Here is a 27,955-nt window from a genome sequence, read left to right on the forward strand (position 1 = left end):
AAGAGAGGAAGAACACTCTCTTGCTCTCTCCTTTGCTAGTGAGTCGCAAAATATTATCTCCTGGAAAAAGTAACAGACGATTCTTGCTTACCTTTGTGAGGATTTCTTTTGGAAAAATCGTGGTCTGCCAGATTTGTGCGTGTATATATTAGATCTTCAATCGCTTTCCCTTCTCTGACTCTCACGAAGAAAGTGACACTTCCTCCCCCCGCTGCCGTTGTTTTGCTTCTCACCCTTTTAACCAATATCTATCTTTTTTTTATCTGCTTTTGCTGCGTGATTTGTACTTTTTATTTCATCTTCGCTTTTGTTTTCCTTTTGATAAGCAGAGGTCGTGATGGGTTTGATTTAACGCACTAATGGGTTATTACTGCTTCAGTCGTAGTTCTATATATATATGTGTGTGTGTATATTCCTCTACTCCTTTGTGTATTGGTTTTCTTTGTTCTTTTAACGGTGCTTGGGGATTGTCCTTCTAACGGAGACGAGAAGCTTCCGATTTTAGGTCTATGTCGTTTAACTTTGCGTAAACTAAGAAGCAGTGAGTTAATTTGGTTTCGATGCATTTTTAGTTGCATTATATCACACATATAGGTTACTAGTTCATTCTGAATTGTTGTTATTATCATTTTACATATGTATTTCTGCAGTAGAAATCTTTGATCTTTTGCAATGAAGTGAATGATGTTAGTGTGGTTTTATCGATTGCAGATTTGCAGTGGAGGTAAATAAAGGTGTAATTACCTTTATTTTTTTTCTCTAAAAGTTTATTGTTTTTGATTGTCTTATGTTTTCTGCAACAAAAAATGTTTGGGCGTATTATTTTCCTTGGTGTACTTGGCTAGATTTCAAGGCCTAGGGTTAGGGCTTTGTGAGAATTTTTATCCGCTATTCTTAGAGCTGTTCAAATCACAGCTGTAGAATTGAATCGTTGAATTAGTATGGTGTTAAATTTGCATGTTTAGTCCAATTCTTTGCTCCTGCGTCTTCAAGAATACAGGAAAATGGGTTGAATTTGAATTATTTGAAAACCATGTTTTTTGTCTCTGTACTTGCTGCTATACCTGAGATCAAGAATCACAAGTCGGTCATCTATGTTTTGTTGTAGACCCTGGACTTTAAGCTTGGTCAATTATTGTGAATGATTACGCTTAGTGAGTGCCCACAGGCTGCTCTATATCATTTCTATTCCTTTAAATATATAGTTTTTCTGTTGCAGGAGCGGAGCCATTTCTTTCCAACTGTGGTCTAATGAATTCCCCAAAACTTTATTTCCATGGGTTGTGTCTATGTAGACGTGTGTAGGCGTGGTTGTTTGTTGTGAACCTGATTCTATTTGTTATAATTATTTGTTTTATCAGTTAGTTATTATCATATTGCGGGTTTTGATAATCTCTCGTTTGGGTGTCTTCTCTTCCGGTTAGATAATTATAGTTCTGATATCATTATTCTGCTATTTTTCTTTTGATAATTAGGGCAATACATGAGATGACTCTCAAGAGATGTTACAATAATATGATGGTGAATGATTAACAGTTTAAGAGAGCTTCCTTCAGTCCACTCATGGATAGGGTTAAGGGTTTGAATTAGCTGCTGACTCATTCATTCAAACACAATAGATCAGGAAGCTTTGTATGGTTATTGTGAATGTGTGAATGATGCAGGAGGTAAACTTCATCCTTTTCTTGTCTGTGCTTGGACTGAAGGGAGCTCCCTTTTTCTGTTCATCTCTTTTCTTTCTTGTGGGTCCTCTCTTTCCCTCTGAAAAGTTGATATTCTCCATTACAAGATGTAACCCCACTTTCATATCATATCATATCATATCACCTTTCAGTGTTTGTTTTTTCACTGCTAAAAATTAACGTCGAGATATGATGATCCAATTCAAAACTTTTCCTCTGCATATAAACATGGTCGTCCTGCAAGCTATATGCAGACAGCTCAATAATCTTTTTGTACATGAAATTGGTGGAAGTTTCAATAACCCAAATATAGGGACTTTTCTTTTTGGTTTCTTATTTATTTGGGATGAATTTTCATTATCAAATCTTGTCTTGTTGGCTGTATCTATACAATCCAGTTAAATTAATCAGCAATTTTGTTCCTTCTACCTTTACCAGACATACCTATGGTTATAACCCTGCTTGAACCGCCGCTATGCACCGCTCTATGGAGGCCTTCATTTGTCGGTTAACCATGTACACGTTATATCTCGCTGGTGTTATAATGTTTATTGTGCAGGTGTTATATTTCAGATCACGTTTATCCGCGCCTTTGTCGATATAATATTATAATAATTTATTATTTTTATTATAATTATAATATTTTTTATATTTAGATGAACTGGCATGTTGACCTCGTCAAGTACGGTAGAATACGAGTATCGTACAGGGGAGCAAGTAGGGTGTGTATGTGTTGGTGTGTTTGTTTATTAATATTGCATGCGCAAGTGGGTTTCATGTGTGTTGGTAGGTTGGGTGTGTCTGTATCGGTTATTCACTGGTTTGAGATTGAAATCATGCTTGCGACTTGTCTGGTGAACAAGTATATTACGAAATCGTGATGCAATGCAACTACGAGGGTCATACTTAGGAGTGGTGTAGTTAGCAGTTGTCACGTAATTCTGTTTCTTCTGTGTAAAGTGATCAAATGTTCGTATTTTGTGTGAAGCATGTACATAAATCACGGTGCTTGAATCATATTTGTGATCAAATTCCATGTATCATATTTAACATTTGGTCTCGCTTATTTTGATAACGTAATATGGATGCACTCCCTTCAATTTCATTTATAAGATACGTTTTAAAAAATTAATTTTTAATTTAATTTATAAGGTATATTTTAAAAAATTAATTTAGTTTTATTTATAAGTTATGGTTTTTAAATTTGTCATAGACGCTTAAAATTTTGAACATTTTTATTTTTTTATAATTTTTGTGTTGTTGTTAATGAGGTTGGAGGAAATGATTTATAAAGAAAATTGGAGGTGTATTTGTTAAAAGAAAAGGACAGAAGAAAGATATCAATTTGATAGGGTCGTGTAACATTTTAAATTTCTTTAATCTTGCCATTATAGCGCAACGTGCGTTAACTTTTCAGATTTATTGATGCATGCATGAAGTAGTAGTAATTAATGAAAATGCCGCTAAGGATAAATGTGCTCGATTTGTCGTACTTTTTTCTCGTTCTCTTGGTCATACACTCGTATGTGTGAATAGTTTTTGGGGTGGGTGGCTCTGTGAGAGGATTCAGTGATGTGAGAAGCAAGTAGCCAAATGCTACATCGGAGTAGGTTGTAGCATAGCGTGTGTCAGACGCTTTATTCCAAAAATCAATGAAAGCCCGAGTTTGGCCAATAAACACAACCTTGCCACCGCTTTTACCCCGCCTTCTGAATAATATAAATGGACCTCCCTCGCCCTACCTGCTATGCCCATGTTTGGTGCTTATTTAGAACACCTTGACGCGTCCATGTCACCTATGTATGCTTGCCAGTTCATTTCACATTCACATACGCGAAGAAACCAACCTTCCAAACGAAGAAACCAACCTTACAAATATTGGTGCACGGTATATTAAAGGAACGAGGATGCTAGCCATTTGCTATTTTTGTAGAGTATTATGGAGGGTACTAATATTAAGTTGAGGGTCCAGCACTGTGGAAAATGCAGAAAGGTGATGGAAAGAGCTAGCTGGTAAATTGATGTGTAGTGGGAGTTGTTATTGTTATTATTATTATCACTGAGTACTGATGGAAGTCTGAAGTGTGAGCAGTTTCTTCAGAGAGCCTGGTATTAAATATTAGCGGTGCATTCGGCATCAGAAAACCTGCCTTCTTGTCCTTCAGTTCTGGGGTACGTGCCAAAGGTTGGAACTTGGAGCTAGCTATAACGCTCAACTTTTTATTTTGTTGACATTCGTGAGCCCTAGCTTGTCTTCATTTATTTAAGTAAAAATCAATAATAACTCTTCTCTATCTAAATGTTGTCCATCCTACGTCTGTCTGGTTTAAAATCTAAAAAAAAACCCATTTTAAGTTCAAGAGCAATATAATGTTGGCATGATCAATTAATGGGTTTGACAAACTAGTTGGTAACTGATTATGTTTACTAGATGAATCTAATGGCACAGTTTTGATGTTTCCTAGGAAAATGTATGTTACTGTATAGTTGTGATGAGGGCTTTCTTATGCCCCATTTTGAATCATAACCCATGTTGTCTGAGTGCCACTTTTGGTATATCACGAGATCATAATTTTTGAGTTTTCTTAATGATCTTCTCGAAAGCCCTTCTCTGAGTGCTTCCAAATGACAGTGATATTTAAATGGGTTTGCATGTGTGTGGCCGCTTAAAAAAAATGACAACGATTAATTAATCCAGTTCCTTTGGTAGTTCGAGATGAAAGTACACTTGAAGTGGATCACTTTACTGTTTCCAAGTCATTATTTAATTGTTTAATTATATAATATTAAAGAACTATATGATATTTAATTACTATTATCACTGCTATAGTATATATGTTTCGAGAAAAGGGCGTGCGTGTGAATGTGTGATTGGGTCCGTCGTCTTTGACAGGCCATAAAGTTCTCTTAAAATCTACGATTTTGCTTGACCCATTAGTTTTGTCGTACTTTTACGAATCTGTTTTAATTTTTTATTCTGTTGTTAATATTGATGTCATTCTAATTCTGTAGTACTGAGCCTGTTTGTGTTCAGGACCACCTTCTTCTATTTGTGGTTGTCATTTCCTTCTAACTTGTTCGATATAAAAATGCACTGCACGGCACGTGTCGTTAACTCATTTGTCAAGTCATTTTCGTTTCATCATTTTGCTGGCTAGTATTTTAGAACTCTCAGGGCTTTGAATGTTCTATACGAAAATGGACGCTTGATCCCTCTGGGGTACGGTTTGTTTATAATAAAGTGTTCGCTGCTCGGTATCTTACGCAAGCTCCTTCCCATCCATCGCATGGTGGTCCCTATGAGGTTTTGTCAATAAAGTTAAAGGAAAATTTTCAAGTGCATCTTTTAGTCTGGATCAGAGATAATTGGCAAAAAAAAAAGAAAACGAAGTTTAGTGGGATACACTCATACACATATTTGGATAGGCTTGACTACTTGTTGATGTGCTACACTGACCATTATGCGCATTAAAATTAGACTTAATGAGTTTATTAGTAGATTTTTGAAAAAAATCTTATGGCACGTGGATTATACTCTTCCGTCGTCCAATCTTGACTTCATGAGTCTTCAACCTGTCATGTTACTTTTATCTAACCGTATTTAGACTGCCAGTTATTTCCTGAGAAGAGAACTCATCGTTCATTTGAATATATATTATATATTCACGCGAAGGGTTGCTGAATCTGCATCGCATGCACGCTTCTGGACTGCAAGCGGGTGTGCTTGAGCTGGTCTTAGAAAGCCTTTGCAAATGCGCAAAAATGAAGCCCCGATGACCAATCGCTGAGGTTGTTGCGAAGTTTTGCTTTCTGTATGGTGAACATTTGAGGGTACGAGACAAGGAAAAAGAATATATTTACACGCACGCACGCACACTTATGGTGATAGAAGTAGCGCAGATCCCCATTATAAGGACACTGCATGTGCATCCCATAGTCGTCCTTGTCGGTGCTATACCACCCATTGAGCTTTATTTTCATGGCTCCTCTGTGAACCTAAGGAAAGCTTGACAACTCATGGGGGGTGAGCTGTTTACAATAGACTCCATTTAGATTCTGAGAGCGATCGAATGTGATTAGGAAACAAGGTATGGTATTTGAATTATATATATCAGAAATATTAGTTCAACATAGACAGTTCTATAAATTTTTAGCTACTTTTATTTGATGCCGGTTTTCATATGTTTTTCCCTTTAGTCCCTTGCTGTCGCCATCATCTCTGAAACTGAAGCATTAATCTCTGTAGTAAAGAGCCAGAGCTTGAGAAGTAACCACTGTTTCTGACTTAAAAGCTATCCTCTGATCTCTCTGCGTCACTCATTTTTGTTTGTATTAATCATGATGTCATAATTATATTTCAGTTCACTGTAGATATGTGCGTGTTGATGAATCTAGCATGATTTGTCATCCTCTGGCTCATCAGTTCTACATTTCACCACGAAAAAACTTAGAAGACGGTGACAAGTCATACACCCTAAGCCCAATTGAATACATATACATGTGGGGCTGCCTTCTTCTCTGGTGGTGTGGTCCTTGAGAATTTGATAGCAACTAAGCAGTCAGAAACATACATGGTAAAGGGTTCTAGCATGCCTACATTTGTTTCCCTTTACATTAACATTATATATATAAAGTCTTAAAACTTGGTGTGTTTACATATATTCTAAATATGGTGTCTGAAATATTTATCATTGGGCGAGCAGTGATGGGTGGTGGTGGTGAATATAGGGACACAACTTCTGATTTTATCTCCAGAGGCTGAGGTGGATCTCACTTTCTGTCCGGTGTGCACGCTAAAATATGCCCTCAACCATTCTTTTTTAGCTTTTCCCATATTACTCACTGCCCACAACTCACCTACTTTTCCCTCAAACACAACTCGAATAGCCTATAGAGAGATCTTGGGCCCGGGATTTGCCAGCAGGTATCAACTTTGTAATGGGATGTAAAAAGTTCTCAATTACATATGTATGACTTGATCTGACAAAAATTTATTAAAATACGTGTTTTGTGCGATGTTGTCATTCACACATTTCGACGGTATATATAGGAATGCTGGTAAGCTAACAGGAATATTTATCATCTCTTCATGCCATAAAATTGAAGTTTGTCAAACATGCAAGCAAGCAAATTATTCTAACAGAGTACCAAAGTATGGAGAAATCTGAAAAGGCATAAAACGCAAGTCGAGGATGTCTATAGTTTTCTCATGATGGCAGAAGTAATATAAAAGGCAGAACTGAAGTCTGGACTATCATATTTTTTTAGAGCTGAAGAGCCAAATTGGGCTGGTGATCACCGTCCCACCCAAGCTGGGCAGGAGTACCCTCTCCTCCTCCTGCTACAGGATGGCCAACCATAGCATTACCCGTATAGTAGTTCATTGCACTGAGGCCCATGGGCATTTCAAGAGATGCAGATGCTGGTAGTGGCCTTGGTATTTGTTGAGGAAATAGACCCAGAGGGCTCGGCTGGCTCAGCTCTGGCTTGGGCTCGGGTTGCATCACCAAGTCACCAGAGTAGTTTAATAATGCAGGTTGTGCAGTATAAAGGCTTGCATTTGTATGGTCTGTAAAGGTGATGTTTTTAAGGTCTACTGGTCTCCATATTGTTTGGAAATCCTCTGGTTGATATGTGCTGCCCAAATTGTGCAAATTAGAGGTTCCATCCTCAGTCCAATTTGCTACTTGTGAGAGATTTTCATAATACCCAATCACCGCTCGTGTCTGTGCATCCTGGGGCTTCTGTTGTGGCATAAGATATTGCCATTTCATGGGGTCTGGCTGACGCAGAAAAGATTGCCACCCATTCACGAGCCCTACATCTTCAGGCCTTTGCTGAGACACGCAAGATTGCCCACCAGATAGAGCACATCCAGTCATGGGGTTAGAATTTGATCGAGTTTGCTGAGACATGAGAGATTGACCTGAGAAATTATAGCCAGTCATGTTCATGGGCTCTTGGGGAATTTGCCGAGGCATGAAAGATTGCCATGACAAGTTATTTTCAGTAAGGAGCATGGCAGGTTTATTCTGAGGCATGAAAGATTGCCATGAGAAGTTATTTCCAGTCACCCGTTCTACAGGCACTTTCTGCGACCAGAGAGCTTGCCTCAAGAGAGTAAAGTCACATTCTGTCAAGTTCTGAGACAAAAGAGAGTTCCCTGAGAGATTATGCCCTGGTGTATGCTCTTGTTCTTGCCTCATCAGATTCTGGCAAGACAAGAGAGGTTGGCTTGAGAGGCTATAGTCAGATATGGGGCATGTCACTACTGGCCCGGGAGTAACCTGTCTATCGTTGGTGTTAATGGCCTCATTATTGGGCCTGGACTGGGTTTGGGGCCCAGAGATCACAACACTGGGCCACACAAGAGTATGAGTTTGGGTAAACTCCCTTGGTGTAGCATTCCTGCTGATATTTCTCAGAGCATTCACATAATTGTTTCTGGCATATGATGTTTCAGGACGATCATTCTGTTGCATCTCCTGGTTCTGGTTCTGATTAGCCTCTCGAAAAGAAGACGACGACATGGTTAGGAAGGAAGACCTGTTCTGATGAAAAGAAGGAGCCGGATTGTTACTAGAGCTCGAACCCTCTCCATTCAGATTCAGGCCTATTCCTCTTCCTCCATTGTTCATGAAATAGCCACTCAGAATAGATGCTGCATAAGCATCCCAGTTTTCTCTTGAATCCACCGCCACCTTCTTGCCCTTATAATCACCATTTCTATCAAAGTTGACACTTCTGGTTTCCTGAGGGGCTTGAGGAGCAAAACCTGGAATAGTGAGGGGCCTGTTTGATAAGGCTGGATGATGCATGCTACGAGGAGCACCATGGCCAGGTCTTGTTGCTGCTGTTGGTGGCCGCGGCGGTAGGGGCGGAGGAGGAGGACGAGGAGGCAGTGGCTGCGGTGGATGCACCGTTGAAGCAGGCCCTAGAGTATTCTCAGTGGTATCAAGGAAATTAGCAAGGGGATTTGGTCTTGCGGCTTCCCCACGCAAAATTTGACTCTGTCTAAGGGATTCTATTTTCCTAGCCGCATATTTTTGAACTGTAGGTCCCATACCTTCCACGAATCGAGCCAGACTATCTTGGTAATAACAAGATGGCTTGTGAAACTGCAATGTCACATGTGCATAACTAATTAGGAACAGAAATGGTAGAGAATAATGTTTAGCTATATTTCTTGCATTGTACGATAACATGACCTGCGAGGATCAGTTAATGAGGAATAAGGAAACAAAACACACAACTGAAAATACCATGGTAGTTATAAAACTGATATAAAGGTTGAATAATGAATATGTAGTAACCCGCTAAGAGCCATTAAGGGTGAATATAAATAGAGACAAGAAACGCACATATATAAAGATGGCTCGAGCAGACTTACTTGTAAGTTCCTTTTGGGTCCATCTAAGACTTCAGAAAATATGGAATCTCCACCCGATGGACAATATGTTTTCCTCTTCTCCACTCCGACTTCTGTGGAATTATTGGCACCAGAGTTTCCACCTATATATAACAGTTAAATTAGTTGCGTCAATCTCTCATTTCGTAGGACGGTAGGAGGATATATTCATAAATGTGAATCAGAGACTGCTTTGAGCATGTATAAGGTACTCTTACAAGCTTACGTCTTGTTGATATGAACATCAAAGTTTATAAGAGTCATGCATGAGAAAAAAATAATTCTTGCGTTAACTATACCTCCAAGTTTAGAAGGAAGTCGCCTTGGACGACCAGAATTTTTGGGTCGTCCATGGCTTTTCCTTCCTCTTGGTTTCTTCTCATCGACGCCAAAGTACCCCACATCAAAATATTCTGGATCAGCATACAAGGCGTGAAACACCTTCGCTGCTTCTTCGTTGATTGCTTCGGCCTGTAAGTAATGTACATATATACATTGAACATATACAAGTCCTAGATCATTCTTCGTGCAGACTCGTTATATCAGCCTTCAAACTATAGTTTGGACAACAAATGGTACACACACACACACACACACACACACACAGAGACAGGTCCTAGCTACTCCAACGTTTGGCCCTACCACTTTGTGGGAACTTGCAGATGAGGGATTAACATTCATGGCATTGGAGCATATTAGATACACATCCCGCTGTACATCATGGAAAATAGATGAAACATATATCAGTTTGAGGTTTTACTGAGCAAAATGTTTCACAATTATTTGACATTAAAACATGCGTAGCTTTTTTTTCCACCAGAAAAAGCACACGCACTTTTGCCCAATGCTTAATATATTCTCAAAATCAGAGGGAAAAGGCTAGTTCATATGGTCGAGATGAATGTTTTTCTAGCTATAAAGTGTAATGGGTGCATGTACACTGAAAAAGATAGAGAAAAATTAAATTCTCAAGAGTAATAATATATATACATGGAATACATCATTCTAAATCCCCTTGCCTAATTCAAGTGACTTGCAGTCTTTCTATAGGGTTTACTAATTACACTTATAAATGGTGCTGCTTTTTATAGACTGTCAAATGAAAAACATGCACTTTGTTTAAGCTATTTTTACAAACACCTTGCTATATCACCTTTTACATTGAAACTGCTGAAAAATTGTGTTCATAAAGGATTTATCTTTACAACATTACTAACGGAAACAAATTTAGAACGAAGTAACATACGAGAAGAGATTTGGATTGGTTGTTTAAATAGCACAATACTAACCATTATGTACATATGGTTGTGGAAATGTCGTATTGCATTATGAGGTTTGATCCTGGTCATCCACGTGATCAAAAGCTAACAATATGTGTGATGCCATCATCAATTATGAGTGGATTTTAAAATCTCACTTAATTACGATATAAGAGGATGCCTACTAAGTACAGAGTGTTCAGTATTGTTGTGAGCACCAAATCTAAACTTATATGAACATTTTTCATTTGAAGAGGAAAGAGCATGAAATGTGCAAGTGGTGAAGTGATGTGCAAACCTCAAATTGTTCCATATTAGTATACAAATTCTCATGTACTTTGGCTCTCATAGTGCCGAAGTCCATAGGCTCCTTCACAACTCTACTATAATCCTGCAACTTTTCAAAGCAAACTCATATATAATATGTACTTGCATGGATATAGCTCAAAAAAAAAAAAAAGAGGAAGATAATTCTGTAGTATTAATCAATATCCTGAACGTTTCAAAGCAAAACTCCAATATAGCAACATGAGAAGGCGTAATGCAATAAAACAAGAAACGGTTGAATTAGATTTTGAAAAGATGAGATAAGAACTGACTTCATTAGAATTGACAGGCTGAGAGAAAAACTCGTCTGGATCCCGCCTGCATAATTTACAGTTTATACCCTGAGATTCTTGATCATTTCATAATTCCTTGATCTCTGAGATTGCTCAAACAAATGTAGTGAGATAGAGATATGCAATAATTTTCACCTTTGTAGGAGGTCAAGCACAAATTCAAGAGTGTCCTTGGGTAGTATTCTGGGCAACCCTGTAAAGAACAAAGTTCAAACATAATGATTACTTTAGCAGAGGGAAAAAAATAACACTATCAAAGGGTGAGATATGTAGCTAATTAACAAGCTTACCATTTCTTCTTGAAGTACTTAAATACTCAGCGTTTTGTCCTTCCTGAATTGGCTAAAAACATATAAAGAAAGTGAATATAAGAGATCCCAAGGGGTGCAAAATGCAATATCAAATAATCCAACTAAAAGCCACTCTAAGTCCTTTCTATTAGCGTATCTGGCAAGCACGTTGATAGATGAACAATGGTCAGTTCCACTGCCTACTGCATTTGTTAGATTTTGTTGTCGAAAAACATCATCGTTTTGAGAGGTTGAGAGTTCACTCTTAAAACCTTTTTTTTTTTTTTTTGAATCATATACGGAGACAAATGCCTACAGATTATTTGACAACAAAACCGAATAAGAAGATAGTTAACCGATGCATGTCTGTATGTTTGTATCTAAGGTCATCATCCATGGTGGTTAAACACTCTAAAGTGGCTCCATAATTTTATTATGTTTTGACGTTGATCCGAAAAAAAAAAATGCATTCTATGCCAGCCAATCCATATAGGTATTTGCTTTCCACAAACGTTATCATAAGACACCTCCCAATCTTGCATATAAGCAGTCTACTCTCAAACTTCTGAACGTGAATATACTTCTTTTGTTCCTTTTTATAGGGCGTGTTTAATTATTACTTTATACATGCCAAGGAAAATAAACATAAATAAAGTGGTTAGACAGATATGAAAATCATAAAGAGAGACCTGAGTCAAAGATATGAGTTGATTGAGTGGTCTACTCTTGCGTCCTCTCTTCTTTCTTGGAGCATACTCATCGTCTTCTTCTTCCTCTTCTTCATCATCTATGAAGTCATTATCATCTTCTTCACCAATAACAGCTTTTCCTTTGTACTGATCTGGGCAGTTCTTTTTGGCTTCCTCTTGTGCCTTCTTCTCTCGCCCGCGCTTCTGCTCCAATGCAATAATTCTTGCACTTCGTCTCCTTGGTACTTGTTCTATATCCTCTTTACTCATTTTCCCTACTATATATCAACACTGTGTGCTGTGATCATACAAGATTTCTCTCTTTAATCTTTCAAAACGATTCAAGGTCACATTGATTGAATTGATTTCATGGATAAATATTGCATAAAAGTAAGAAGCATGCACACCCACAGAAGTCTTCATTTTGTAATAGAAGAGTTTGTGATTTTGAGAGATGCATGGCTCAAATGGCTGAGATGAGTAAAATACTAAACTGAGGTCATATACATGTAACATATAAAGTACAGTCTAAACATCTATTTTCAAAAATGGGTCAGAATGCAAAATTAATTTTTCAATGGATTACACAGAGATTAATGATCAATGAGTTTTATTATTTAATTTAACACTTACAAATTTTATGTTCTACAGCGATTACTATGTAAATGTACATTAAATTGATTTATCTCCAATCGAAGACCACTCCGGAAAACCTTTGGTATTTTTCAAGCAATGAGCATTAATTGATCCTTGATATAGGTTAATAGTAACCAAAATAGTTGACCTTTTCTTTTAAGCCATACTCTCTCCGTTGTCAAATATAAAGCAAACTATCCTGTACTTTTTTAGTATAAGCAAAATTACAAATTTTAAAAAACATTAATCACATTTTTTTTCAAATTGTTCCTCATAAATGAATGGTATCATAAATATAGAGAAAAAAAAAGTAAAGATTAATTATAAGGACATTTCAATCCAAACATTTCAACTTCAAACATAATTATTAAGGTTAATTAATTTTTTAACTGTGTAAGTTTGTTGTAATTCTCCTATATTCGAGAACAGGGAGGTAGTAGTATTAGTAATGATTACATACTATTTGTTGTAGCTTTAATTTTACATGTGGTAAATTACTAAATTATTGCATGAGATAAATGTAATAAACATTTAATATAGAGAAAGAATCCACAATTCTGAAATCTGAAATCTGAATGATAAAATAAATACAAGGCTGAAGAAAAAATTGACAAAGAAAAATAAATTATGGAAAAATGGATGCATTTTTATTCGGTTGAAAAATTGATGATCATTTAAAAAAATTGATCATTGCATTAATCTAAATAGTTAGATTTATTAAAAATATTTTTATTTTTAGAAAAAGAAAAAAGATCAATTTACTAGACAATAAAAATTATTTAAAATAAATTATTTTTTTAATTCCAACGGAGATATCACAATTACGAGAATTGGAAGAGAGAGAGAGAGAGAGAGCAAAGACGGTTGAAAATGAAAATTAGACAGCTCAATGTCGAATAAAAAAACATACATGATTTATGAAAATTTCCCAAAAGCCAACAGATTCAAATCAGATGGAGAAAATGAGAAGAGATTTGAATTGAAAAAAGAAGACAGCATCCTTACGCTATGAATTAAACAATATGGAGAATGGAGAGTGCATTTCAAGAGAATGGAGAGATCTACACATCAATTGAAAGAATGCGCTTTAGATGGGAAAATGAATTTCACTCTGCGAGAAGAGGGTTTGACTAGAAGTACAACAAATTGAACAACCAAAATTTATGAAATCACAAGTAAAAAAATCTAAAAAATTTTGAAGATAGATCTAGAATTCTAGACTCACTTAGATTTAGATTGAGTCAAGATCAATTTATAAATATATATATATATATATATATATATATATATATATATCAACTTTGAGATGCAAACTTCAATCAATTTCATACACACGAAGATAAGAGTAAGAAATTACCGATTTCAATTAAGACCATACATGAATTTATCTATTGTTTCGAATGCTTAGATCTCTTGAAAAATTTACGAAATCTCCGCCGGCAATTAATTTGAGAAAATCCTACTACATTTTACCCTAAAAACCTAGTAGCTCTTTATATAATCCAAGGATTATAGCAAAAGTTGTTTTATCTATGGAAAAAAACCAAATACCGGATAAGCCTGTTAGTGGTAGGTTCAATGGAAGAGAAACGTAAAATTTGACAGCTGTTCAACAATCAAATATTTCTTTTAAAAGTATTAAAAAATACAAATTAAATCAGATGTAAATGTCACCTCACAATTGGTTCAATTTTAATAAGTTTGTTTTTTTATAACACAAGTTTAATAAGTTTGTTAATGTTATTTTTGATGCCACAAAGTTGATGTGATAAGCAAAGCAAGTTTCAATAAAACTTCCTTTTCAATTCATCCAACTTAACTTAAGATGGTCAAAAGTTGCTTAGCAATGTAAGATATATAGTAATTGTATAATTGATTTAAATGATATGTCAATTTTAGAAAAGATTTCTTTCTATTTAAAATATAGTTTGCTGTGAAATTGCAAATTTAAACATTCTCCAATTGCAACCATCCTAATGAATTCTTGCGACCCTTACAAATCAATATGAAATAGATGTACAAAGTGAATTTTTTTTTTTTTTAGCTCTTGTGAATATAACTTGTTCATTAAAAAAAAAAAAATGATTCCGTGAGAATCACTTGTTAAAGAGAATGCTTTGTCGAAAGAATGGCCAACTGGGCTGTAGCTGCTCATGATGTTGAATTTTTTTTTTTTTAACCAACTGCTCATGATATGATTGGCAATGTAGTATTTCATGCATCCTCCTCTAAAGTGTGAGAAACTAGTTGAGTTACACACACACACACTGTGACGTAAATGTGTTTTGCTTTACATTAGCCTTTAATTTTGAGTAAAACATGTCAACCTCCTTCTAGCTACTAGTTTGCCAAAATTATATATACCTCCCTCATATTTTTAAAGCATATATTAACTTCCATTAGAATCAATAGTTTTTAAAATGCAAACATCCATCCTATTTACAAAAATTATATTTCATCCATTTAACTATTAGTTAATCTTTAAATCATATATATTAGGTGAAGATACTCCTTTAAGATATTATCTAAAAATCATTTAAAATATCCAAAAAAAATATTGCCTCCATTTAAAAATGTAAAGTATTTTTTGAGAAGTTGGATGTAAAAAAAATATAAGGCATTTTTAATTTTTAAGGTATAATCATTATTTTGTTTCAAAAATGCCTATATTGATGAATGATTTATATTTATTATAGGGTATTTAACAAGAGTAAGTATTGAAAATAAAGGGTTAGTTTAAAACTAATTAATTGCTTTATTGAAAGTGATATTCAATTAAAATATCTTACATTTTAACGGATGGGATGGAGTAATATATATATTTTTTTAAATTTTATTCATATTTTAAAATTTTTAATTAATTACCAAAATTTTATTAGTAATTTTTTTAAAAATATAAATACATATTTTTTCTAAAATAATGTTTCAAACATATATGTAAAAAAATTAATGAAATAGGGATGAAATATAAAATCAAAAATAAATTACTCAATATATTCATATTTATTTTGTTTTAATTTAAACACTTTCTAAATTTTTTATTTAAGTATTGTCATAATTAGTTAAAGTTTCTTAAATTGAGGTGTGAAAGAATATAAAATTAGATTATAAGGGCAAATTAAATTTTAAGTTAAAATTTTTTAACATAATTAAAAATAAAATTAAAGTATCTTAGAATCAAGATTTTCAATATGCAGAGAATAAAAAATAAGAGCAGAGATAAATTGTTCTGGCAGGGAGGGATACAAGAAAAATACAAACTTAGGCAGCAAGATATAACATAAGTGAACATTACAAAAAATTTTCGCAAGAATCCACTGTCAAATCAGAGGCAAACAAGTTCAATGTAAGCCATAGGTCATTATCACCCCCGCCTTGGCAGGGTTTCTGATGATTCTTGTGTAGCCTCCATTTCTTTCGCCATATCGGTCCTGAACTTCTGCAAATAAAGCATGAACAATCTGTTTTCTCATAGATAAAGCCAAGGGCTTGTCTCCTCTTATGAAGAGAACCGTCTTTTGCTAATGTAATCATCTTATCAACATACTTCCTAATTGCCTGGCTCTTGCTCTGGTGGTCTGATGCGGCCATATGACATGAGGTGATTAATCCTATCAGATTATTTTATCTAACAATTAGGATAATAAACACCTTTAAAACTCAATCCATTACTCAGAGTATGTGGCATTCAAATAATCAGCAAAGTGATCTATACATGAAATCCATTGGGGGGGGGGGGGGGTTTAAATCATCTCTTTACTAACTCCAAGCGATGATTGTGAGTATGCTCTCCCAATGGATTTAGGGTGCTCATCTTGCCGATGCCTTCAAATCATCGAGTTACAAAAGAATGAGATAGTAAAATAATGGAAGCTCCTCCATTCTTAACTTTCCATTGAAAAAGCATTACTATTATCACACACATTAATAATGTCACACAAGCTTTTATTTATTTGCTTATTTTTGTTCCCAGTCATTTCTTTGTTTACAATTTCAATCACAGCCACAGTTTGGAAGCTCTTAAAGCCAAAATCCTGAAGGAAATTAGCCAAAAGAATGGCGAACAATTTTCAAACACAAACTTCATAAATAATAGATGAACAACCTCTATTGGTTGAAGTTCTTTAATTGAAATATTTTGGTCAGCAGTTCCTAAATCATATTTTGAAGTTCTTGAATTAGAAATAAACTTAAAAAGAAGTTTTATCGAACTGCCATAAGATCAATAATATTATATGGTAGTGAATGTCAGGCTTTAATGAAATAGCAAGAATATAAAGTTGGAGTAGCTGTTATGAGAATGTTGAGATGGATGTGCGGGCATATATGTAAAGACAAATCAGAAATGAGAGTACAAGAGAAAAGTAGGCGTCACACCCATTAAAGGAAAAATAGTAGAAAATCATTTAAAGTGGTTTGGACTTGAACAAAGAAGGCCACGGGAGGCACTTGTAAAAAGAGTAAAATCAACAACTTTGAGTCTTGTCCTGTCAAGAAAGATAGAGGTAGGCTAAAGAGAACACTTTTGAAAGTCGAGACCTCTTAATTAACAATATTTCTAAAAACTTAATAAATGATAGAGCACAATAGCGTCATATAATCCATGTAGTCAACCCACCTAGTGGGATAAGGCTTTTTGTTGTTGTTCCTAAATCATAATTCCACAACTTTAAATAAGCATCTAATTCCAATAGGCACGTGTACGACCTTAACATCATCTCACATGAGAAGATGTTGCACCTCCAATCTCACTGCTAAAAAATTATTAGTCTAACTACTGGAGAGCTATCATAAATTTCAACGGATGCAGGGGAAAAAGTTCAGAACACTTGCAGTTCTGCTTTCAACAGTATAACCGCTAATCTATAGGCAGTGAGCGCAATCAAGGCTTCAATCTCCATACTGACTTTAATGTTTTGGTTATTATGCTAAAGTCGGACTCGGGGTCAACTAACAAAGTGATGTGGTTGAAACTGCTATAATTAAAGCAGCCATATCGTATAGATTCTAGTATCCAATTTTCTACCACATCAACCACAAAGCAAACAACCAACAAAGCTTCTGATTGAAGCATTCAAACCAGAAGTCCATGCGATAGGTTTCCCCCCCTGAAACTGATATTCAACTCACATACAAATATAACAACTAAATAACCTCTGCAGTGAGAAATTGTTGTACACCTAATGCATTGGAGTAAGAGACTACTTGTCTAAATACGAGAGTGATACCATAGAATATCAACAAAAACACTAGCCCCCATCATTTTCTTCCATTAACATAACAGGAGGTATAGGACCAAAACTTTTCAGCCCCTTCACATGTTACGTCAACAACAACAAGAGCTCAAGTCATGAGAGAATCAAATAGCCGATCTAAATTAGAAAGTATCAGCAATAATCTCTACTAATGAGCACAATCCAGGCTCTTAAGTTGTTAAAGTCAATAATTTGATAATTATGCTGACTCAGGATAAAAGGTCATGGCATGGCGACCATAGACTACACCAGAAAAAATTGTTTGAAATGATTACAATTCAAAGAATCCACATCATATAGACTTGAACTCTTCCAATTATAAACGACATCAATGGAAAGCAATCTGCCAAAAAACATCCAAATTATAATATTCAAGTAGCAATTTCTAGACGGCAGATTCAACTAATACGGCACAATAAACTGAAATCCTAAGCATAACAGACAGAAAGAAACAAGATTAACGTATGCACACACCGCCATTCTTTTAGGAGAAAAGAAAGGGAAAATATTGCTTTTTCTAGCATACAAGTCAAGCCTAGTGGGTCAGTCAACAACTTCACCCATTTTATTTTAAGAAAGAAAAGGCGAAAGGAAAAAAAATAGAATAGATGTCCACGAATTATAGCAAGCTGCCACAATGAAACCACGACACATGAAAACTACTACTAGGCATAAATTAGACAAACCATTACAATAACATTTGCATAAACATAGCGGAAATATAGGCAACCCAGGAACAAACCAGGATAAATGGATCAGAATCATGGCGATGCACATAAAACTGGCCATAAATAAACAACAAAGCTAAGATAAATTGATTTCTCCTGCCTGAGGTCGCACCCGAAAATAACAAAGGGTTTTGAGGAGAAAGCCCATTGAAAGATCCGAGGGACGATTTGGATTTGACCTGAGAAATTCGTCGCCCGTATGACCCAGATGACGATGAGGGGAACGTTACAGAGAGAGGGAAGCACCGCGAGGCGGAGGAAGAGGGAGGAGGAACGGAAGGTAAAGCTGATCGGAGTGACGCCATACTCCATCTGCTGTCGCTACTGGTAGCCATAACGGCGTTGCAGAAGGACGCCATTGTCCAAGAGCAGAGCAGCTCGACCGTAAGGAACCTATATTTTATCCGACTGGATAGAGCAGTGTCAGAGAAACTTGAGAGACTCTCACCTTTTTTATTTTTTCCCGGTTAGAGATACAGCTCGGACTTTATCCCTATAACCGAGTTTTAGACCCATTTCATGATTCCTGAACGTTGATGCTGTTTGAGATGAGCATATTGGGCTGGGCTGGATGTTGGACAGTTTCTATGTTTTAGTTTTTGGAGTTAGGACAATTATATGTTTTTGAGTGTCTTACAATCCTAAATTCGTTTTTTTAAAAACTTTTTCTTTAACTTTTAAAAATATTACAATATTGCCTATATCATTAATGACATTTAATGTTGATTGTTAATTAATTATAAATTATAAAATATACTTCAAAAATTATAAAATTTAATTTCTATAGTGCAAATACCCAATCAATCAGGCCCCACTCAAAATATTCTGACATTCGATCCAAGCATCTAATTGGGCTCCAGGTAAGAGTCAAACCTTGCTCGACTTGAACATGTGCCTTTTTTGTTTTAAGTTTTTTAATAATATTTATTTTATGGTATTATTCGTTGTTGAAAGTTTTCATAGACTATACTATTTTTATGAACTTTTGGGCATTTCTTATCATTGCAATTTTTAAATTTCTTTTAAAAGTTAAAATTTATTTTTGACTTAATATTTTGTTAAAATAATTGACAGTTGTTGGTAATATGTACTTTTTTAAAAAAATTACTTTTGATTTTCGTATTAGTTTTTTTAAAAAATATTTTTTAAATGGTAATAATAATATTTTTTTAAGAAAACTTTTTTAAATTTTTTAAAGAAAATACTTGTAAAAATTGTTTGGGGCCAATCGGGTCAAACCTGGCTCAAACACTCACGTCAGGCTAGCTCAAATGGCATGTTGGGTCACACTGTTACCCGATTATGTGCAACCTACAAATGAGTACTACTTATTTGTAATTTTTTTATAATTTTTAAAGTCTTTTTTTATAATTTTTTATCAATTAATGGTTAAAAGTAACACTTGTTATTCATAAGGGTGACATTAAATCATTTTCAAAAATTAAAAGAGGACACTGCATTAAAAATGAATTTAAAGTTTTAAATATTTTTAAACTTATAGTTTAGAGATAATCCCATGAATTCTTTTTTTTTTTATAAAGAAATTGCTCTGAGAATTTAACCAATGAATAATTTAAAACAACTCATTGAGCATCACAATGAAGAAATGAGTGAACTCTCTCTCTTTCATGTCAGCCTTTTAGAAGGTTTTTTTGCTGCCTCTCTTTTATTATTTTGAAAGAAAGTGTCTTTGATGATAATTTTGATAAATATATGTTAAAGCTAACTGGGTAAAGCTGGGCTGCGTCTCAGTTTGAATGTTATTCCAACTTAAATATATTTGTATTGAGTTCATTGTCCCACTTATTACTTCTTTTTTTTTTTTTTTTAATCACCAGCAAAGAGAAGTTCATTAAGCAGAAGCAAAGAAGTCCAAGTACAACAAACGAAATAAAAGGCATAAATGATGACAATTACAGGTTGAAAAATTACAAAAAGGAAACAAATCATTAATCAATGCCTTTTCTGTTTGCCTATGCAAAGAGTTTGTCATCACAATAAATGCCATCAACATTTGCTTCTTGGAGAGTGATAGGTACTAGAGGAGATGGGGGTGTTGAAACCAGACCATTGGGTCCCATCTCCCTCGAAGCCAAAGGAGCTAGATGGTCGACGACAACTTTACCTAAACTGGGAGCAAGAGAGAAAGGGATCATTCTTCGAGCCATCAACATGTCAAAGACATCATCCATAACACCATGATATTGCCAAAGGCAATGGGTATAATCCTGTGAACACACCGCTTTAAACGACTCACTACAATCTGTTTCAATAACTACATCTTCGTACAGCTGTTCATCAACTAAGCAAATTCCTTTTTGAAGAGCCAAAGGTTCTATAAGAAATGAAGAATCAGAGTTCTTTTTTGTTTTTTTTTTGGTCCGACCCTTGAGAAAATAGCCCTTAGAATTCCTACTTACAAGGCCAAAACCAGCTTTCCCAGCTTGCCCACAAAATGCCCCATCACAATTAATTTTGACTATCCCATCCGCAAGCTTCTTCCACTTGGTAACAACGTCTATTGATTTATTTAAACCCTCTGCTTCATAAAAGGAGTGGGCATCCCGAAAATCCCTCGTGGAGCAATTAACCTTGTCAATAACTTGCACAGGGTTGGGGTCTACATGTTCAAACACCTTTTTACAATGTGACTTCCAACTGTACCCGCAGATTGCAAGGATGTAGGCTTTCATATAATTCATATTAGGCTTGTCAGGCAAAAGCACACTTTCTAGCCAAAGACCCAAATTAATGGTATCCAGAGAAGTGATAAACAAACTTAAGGGCAAGTTACCTGTACCTGGGTCCATGAGCAACGAACGAAGGAAGAGGCGCTCGGTGGTCTCCGCTTCTTCCTCGTGGACAGGGCAAAGTGGATTCGGCGCACATTTTCTGCGATACAGGTTTTCTCTTGTGGCTAGAGAATTATGCAAGGCCCTCCATGTAAAAGGATCGGACTTTTGGGCCCATTCTCCAGATCAAACCCCGCACACGTTCATCAAAGATAATTGAACTGCTATCTCCATTTATTACTTAACCACAGTGCTCACAATCCGAATGAAATGGGCAAAAGCAAAAGTTGGGAAGGGAAAAAAAGGCAAATGCAAAATGATATGGATGCACAAGTCTATATATAAGTCATTATACAGTGTGTATGTTGCAACGCATACAAGTAGAAGTGTCAAACCAGGTCAAATTTTTGCAGATGGATGCCCTCATATTTCATATTTTATTGTGTCGTGAATAAGATACTTGTGCAATAAAAAAATTTGTTTATTTATTTTTATTTTTTAAAATACGATTCTTAAGTTTTTTATTGGTCATAACCTAGTCCAAAATAAATAAAAATGCATTATAAAAAGAGGGGGGTCATTTCAACTTGTTTGAGTTAAAATATGAAATGTCACTCAGGGTTATAAAGTTATTTGGGTTGAGTAATTGAAAAATCAAGCTTAATTTAAATAAAATGACTGGCCCTGAACTTAATAAAAGGCCACAATAGGATGAACATGTTAAAATTTCTCCAATTGCAAACATTATACTGTTGATACGTAAAGAAACGATCTCAAGTGATCTCAAAATCATGGAAGCAGTATCATCGTGCTCAAGTATTTCAGTGAGACAATTGATTATAAAAAATAAAAAACATTGAGTAAAAACTATGCCATGAGTTTCGTGGGATCTCTAATTCTTCAACAAAATGTTTTAAGTCTTAAAAAAAAGCTACTATCACTTTGACAATATAAATAAAATATAAAAATGAAAAAAAAAAGATAATTAATACTCAACAAAGACTCACATTCTACACTTGTAACTTTTTTAGTTTTAACAATTAGTTCCTATTTTCAATTTAAATTTGTAATCTTTTTATATTTAATAAAAAATTAAAAATACTTATTCTATAAAGTTTTATATATCTTTTATGTCTAAATAAATTATACTAAGAATTTAATTTTTTTTTTATTAATTAATTCTCAACACCTTTTTAAACACTTAGATATTTGTTACTTGTTCATACAACCTTTTAAAGGGGAAAATGGTAAAGCAGCTGTTGCTGCGCCTAGTGCCCTCGCTTGCTCTCAATCATCACTGGCGTCTTCGACGTTCTTCAGCACCAGTTAAAGCTCGACCAATCTTCTCGTCCAGCGTCAGGGTAAGTTCAAAGCGCTTCCAGATTTCGACCGTAAAATTGCTCACTCCTGTGGCTTTCATCTCAAATTTCGGCTTTTATTCGACGCGTTTCGCAGATGACTGCGGAATACTACACGTTTGGGCCTTACAAGATACACCAGAGTGAAGTTTTCTATTCCACCCATCTCTCTTATGCTATGGTCAATCTTCGTCCTCTTCTTCCTGGTATGTTCGTAGTCCTGTCCGCCTGTTTTTCCTCTCTCGTTCGAAGAGCAGTGAATCCAGTAAAAGGGGCTTACAAGTTGTCTTCTTTGCGATACTGTTTCCCAAGTTTTTGCGTTCCCATATCTGAAAAGAGAATCTTTGTTGATTAATTTTCATCGTCTTTTTTCAGGTCATATCCTTTTATGAATATCAGCAATACTGTGCTGGTTTGGGATAATTATTGCATTTTTTAGTCGTATAACTTACCTGTTTTGCGTTATGTAGGACATCAATACTTATATACAGATGCGTTATAAAATTATAGATAGATAGATGAAGACTCATTGGTTTGGAACACAGTGAGCTCACGGCAATCGGCAATTAATCATTGACTCTAGGGCAATCTTCGCGTATTCATTCACCTTATGACAGTGTTGATATTTTACACGCGAGCCATGTAATTAATTGAGTATTCCATCAGGGAAAGCATGTTTGGTTGGGCATTTGGCTTGTTTATTTGGGAATAGCTATATAACATAACATTTCCCCCCATGCCTGCCAACATCTGTTTGAAGATGCTGGTGGAATGACTAGACTTGGCATATGCTGATTTCACACTGTTCCTGACTTAAAAACCTCAAGCATTAAGAATAAGATTTGTAAAAATAAGCTTCATCTAGTTAATTTGATTGACTTAGCAGTTTTCACATGTGCTTATTTGTCCAAAGCGGGAAGTGAAGAGATTTGTTGATCTCACTGCTGAAGAGACTTCTGATTTATGGCTTATGGCACAAAAAGTTGGTGGGCAGCTTGAGAATTACCACAAGGCGTCTTCACTTACATTCGCCATCCAAGTAAGACAGTAGGAGGGTGCTCATAGTTTTTCAATCTGCTTTGTTCCTTTAAATATTTACACCTGTATGTATGTATATATATTATTTCTGGAAGATGTTGCTGGTCCTGGCTGTACGCCTTTCTTATAAGCCTATAATCCCAAATTAATTGTACTATATCTATGACTGATTTGATTATCTTTTCATTTCATTTCTACAAATTTTTTCATGATAGATATGATTACTTGAACAAATATTTTTTTTTGTCAGCTCTTGTTCGCTATATATTTTGACTGCATAATTGTTACTGTTACATTTACCTTTTGTCTGTTTGTAACACAGCTTCTCCGTCTAGTGGGAGAAGGCTTGTTGTTGTTGTTGTGAGTTGTAACACAGCTTGTCTAATGTTTTGTAACTAAACTTCTAAGGTGAAATTTGAAAGTGGCTGCTTTCTCTGTCATTTGATGTTATGCACATTGTTTTGGTTGATTCGTGAGCTAAGACTTGGACAAAGCTACCGTCTTAATTGTGTAAATGAGGGGAGTTCAGCTTTGTGGTTTTTGACCGCTGTGCAATATTCAGTGTTTTCCTTATCTGCATTGACTATGTTGCCTGCCTGGCTGCATGTATTGCTTCTTGGATGTCACAAAACTAAGTAAATTACCTTTCTGTGCATAGGATGGCCCTCAAGCTGGGCAGACTGTTCCTCATGTTCATATTCACGTCGTCCCGAGAATAAGTGGTGATTTTGAGAAGAATGATGAGATCTATGATGCGGTAGGATAGAAATTTTCATTTCGGTGAAGTCAATGCTGTTGATATTGACCCGATTGATTTAATACTCGTTGGTTGTTGGCTGTTTGTCAATGGCGCAGCTGGATCAGAAGGAGAAGGAATTGAAGCAAAAGCTTGACTTGGATAAGGAGAGGAAAGACAGGAGCCTCGAGGAGATGGCTCGAGAGGCAGAAGAATACAGAAAACTTTTCTTGTAATATTTTCGATGCGTTTGGACAATTTCATGACTACCACCTTGTAGCAACACAAGAACTTAACTCTTCGCTTTGGAAGCTGCACTGGATCTTCATCACAACTTCGCGATTTCAAATCCTCTTGGATCATTTTATAATTAACAATTACTCTCAAGCTCGAAAGAACTCGAGTTTGGAATTGCCCCTATTTTTATTTATAGCCTGGAGTTGCTTGGCATTATTGAAGAGTCATAAATAAACATGTTTTTCATTTCTGCATGTATTCCTCGAGTTTGTTTTTCTGTTGCACATTGGTGTTGTGTATTTCTAGGCTCATGGGGACACTTTATAATGAATAGCGTCTGGATTATGAACAATTTTCTTGTCCTCAGGTTAACATGGTGAAATGTTTTATTTGTTGTGATCCTCAAATAGCTATCCCTGCTAAATTGAGTGCTCAAGATGTTTTAGGGGGGAAAAACAGAGGAGATTATGGTCTTGATTGCTTGTTGAAATGGAATTTAGTAAAAAAAATAAAAATATAATAATTAAGATGTGGAGAAGAGATAAATAAATTATATTTACAATGGGAATGATTAATTTAATTTATGAAATTTTAAGTCATGATTTTTTTAGGTTTGCAGTGAGTGATAATTTTTACATTTAAAATATGTGGTATTGAGTTTTTTCATATTGAATGTAAGGGATTAAATAATTTAATTTATTTTTATTCTTATTTTTTAATTAATTTCTTTTCAACAAGTGAACGGTCCTATAAAAATTTAATTATTTTAATGGAAAATATGAGGACAATAGTTTGCCGAGGCAAATTGTTTAACTAATGCTTGATTGTGAATCTATTGATATTTGATAGTCATAGTGCAACAATGTTAAGAATGGCTTCCCAATCTTCTATTATAACTAGATTTTAGACTTGTGTGATACATTAGAACATTGATCCACAATGTTTAAGAGAAATAAAGGAGAGAAAAGTGAAAGTTAAATTTAATTAATTATTTTAAAAAAGGACAAGTTAAAATAACTATTTTTTAATTTCTTTTGCAACTACTATTAATTACTCCCTCCGTTAAAAAATATAAAATATTTTTAATTGAATCTCATTCTTTAATAAAGTTCTTATCTACTTTTAAACTAATCTCATCTTTTCATATTTATCCCTATTAACTATCCTATAATAAATATAAAATCACCATCAATAAGAATACTTTTAAAAAAAGGTATCAATTACATCTCGAAAAACTAAAAATGTTTTACATTTTTTAACATTCAACTTTTTAAAAAATGCCTTACATTTTTTAACGGAGGGAATATATATTTTTTATTCCTAGTACAATATAAAAAGTTTTTTTAGTTACTAGAATATACAAATATAAATAATAATTTATTTTATTTTCACACAATTTATTTAAAAAAAATATAAAATATATTTAATCGAATCTTGCCTCTCAATAAAGTAGTTAATTCAAATTAATATTGTTTTTTCATATTTAATCTTATTTCTTTAATCCTATTTATAAGGCACTTTAATATATTTCACCAAAACTAAAAAAAAATTAAAATTCATTTATTCTATTAAGAAATTGAATAATTTTTTAATTTTGTTCCTATTAAATATACATAATTTAATAGTATATTTTTTCCTTCAACATTAAACAGAGGTCAAATGAGGTGTTTTATAAACTGAAATTTTTTTCTCTCTCTACCCAATAAATAGGACCAAAGAAAGTATTTAAGTGGAGGTTTTATTTTAAAATAAATAAAAAGCACTTTATTAGATTATTTCAAAATAAATAAAAAGCACTTTATTAGGTATGGGTATTTTTGAAAAAAATACATTAATTATACCTTAAAGCATCAAAAAAGTATTAATTTTTTTAATATCTAAACCTTAAAAAAGTGATACATTTTCAAAGGAGAGGAGTACAATTTAAATATTAAAAAACTCAAAAACTTAGAGTATTTATAGTTATTCAGTGCATGGACTTCAACGTCTAGTAGCACCAAGCACAGCATGAAAGATATTTTTTTCTCTACTTTTCATTTTCGCCCCTCTTCTTTTAATTTTTTTGGCTGAAATCTTTCTTTTTAATTGAAATTAGGAGGGTTCATTTTTGTTCTTGACCAAATTTTGTCTCAATCATGTTTGGTGAGTTTGTCTCCCTCAAAAAAATAGGATAAAATTTTATGAGATAAAATAAAAATATATTCAAGATAAGACAAGATAAGATTATTGCCGAGATATCATGTCTCAAATATATTATTATTTTTATTTTTTATTATTATTTAATACTTTATTTATTTAATTAAAGTCATAATATATTTTTATTTATTTATTTATTTATTAGCTATTCCAGCCCATGAACACCCTAATTGAAACTATTTAAATTAAATTTAAATTTTAAATATTGAATCCTTACTAAAAAAATACTCATATTTAATACCTAACTATCTCTTAAATAAAATTGCTTCCATTTGAAGGATATTTAGGAGGAATCAATTTTTCTTTTCCACATTTACTATTTTTAAAAATATTGAACTTTTATTTTTTCAACTAGATAAAATTAAATAATTTTTAAAATATACAAATAAATTTAAATAATTAAAGATATAAAATGGCTGAATTAAGATTAAAAAAAGAGTAAATAAACTAAAGAGGTTGATAATGATAAATTATTTTTGCATTTTTCAAATGTCTAACTTGAGCCTTTATCTAATTTCTTTGCAATTGCTTGAATTTACCAATCTGCCCCCTTTATCTATATGAAAAAGGAAGAACGACAAACAAGTTTCAAGCGCACCAATTAATTTAAATTAAATATTAACCAATTTCAAAGCATCAAACTCTAAAAATTTATAAGTTTAAATTTTAATTTTACAATTTTATTGTAATAAATTTAAAATTCAACAAAGAAAATAAAGTTAATTTATTTTTCAACCACATTAAAATTTTAAAAATAAATTGTAAATTTATTATAATAAAATTACAAAATTAAAAGTTGAACTTGAAAAACCCTTAAAACGTGACACTTTAAAATTGATTGAGACTTAATTTAAATTAATTAATCTCTTGAATCTGTTTGTCATTCTCCCTGTGAAAAATGAAGATTGAAGACAAACCCCAAACCCGAATTATCTTTTCGCAAGCAAGAAAGATTATGGTAATAATTTAACATAGAAATAAAAGGTGAGATTTGTACCCACAAAAAATAAAATAAAGGGTAAGATGTCAAA

The 27,955-nt window shown here is 34.1% G+C and overlaps 2 protein-coding genes across 2 annotated transcripts; one reads left to right on the forward strand and one right to left on the reverse strand.

Annotated features, from left to right (window-relative positions):
* Positions 1 to 15,776: 15,776 nt before the first annotated feature.
* On the reverse strand, positions 15,777 to 19,047 carry LOC129318338 (50S ribosomal protein L17, chloroplastic). The gene is given in 5 exon segments (XM_054963064.1): positions 15,777 to 15,969; positions 15,971 to 16,051; positions 16,053 to 16,158; positions 16,160 to 16,195; positions 18,532 to 19,047. Coding segments are annotated over 5 exon segments (678 nt in total). The 5' UTR covers positions 18,927 to 19,047; the 3' UTR covers positions 15,777 to 15,909.
* Positions 19,048 to 22,590: 3,543 nt separating this feature from the next.
* On the forward strand, positions 22,591 to 25,080 carry LOC129318463 (bifunctional bis(5'-adenosyl)-triphosphatase/adenylylsulfatase FHIT-like). Its single transcript, XM_054963236.1, has 5 exons — positions 22,591 to 22,720; positions 22,815 to 22,925; positions 23,610 to 23,756; positions 24,414 to 24,512; positions 24,611 to 25,080. Exons 1-5 carry the CDS (start codon positions 22,604 to 22,606, stop codon positions 24,725 to 24,727), a joined length of 591 nt encoding a protein of 196 aa, XP_054819211.1. The 5' UTR covers positions 22,591 to 22,603; the 3' UTR covers positions 24,728 to 25,080.
* The last annotated feature ends 2,875 nt before the right edge of the window (positions 25,081 to 27,955 follow it).

This window comes from Prosopis cineraria, unplaced genomic scaffold, assembly GCF_029017545.1.
Source record: "Prosopis cineraria cultivar Desert tree isolate PC_DT_omini unplaced genomic scaffold, ASM2901754v1 PC8, whole genome shotgun sequence".
In the NCBI taxonomy this organism is placed as follows: Eukaryota; Viridiplantae; Streptophyta; class Magnoliopsida; order Fabales; family Fabaceae; genus Prosopis; species Prosopis cineraria.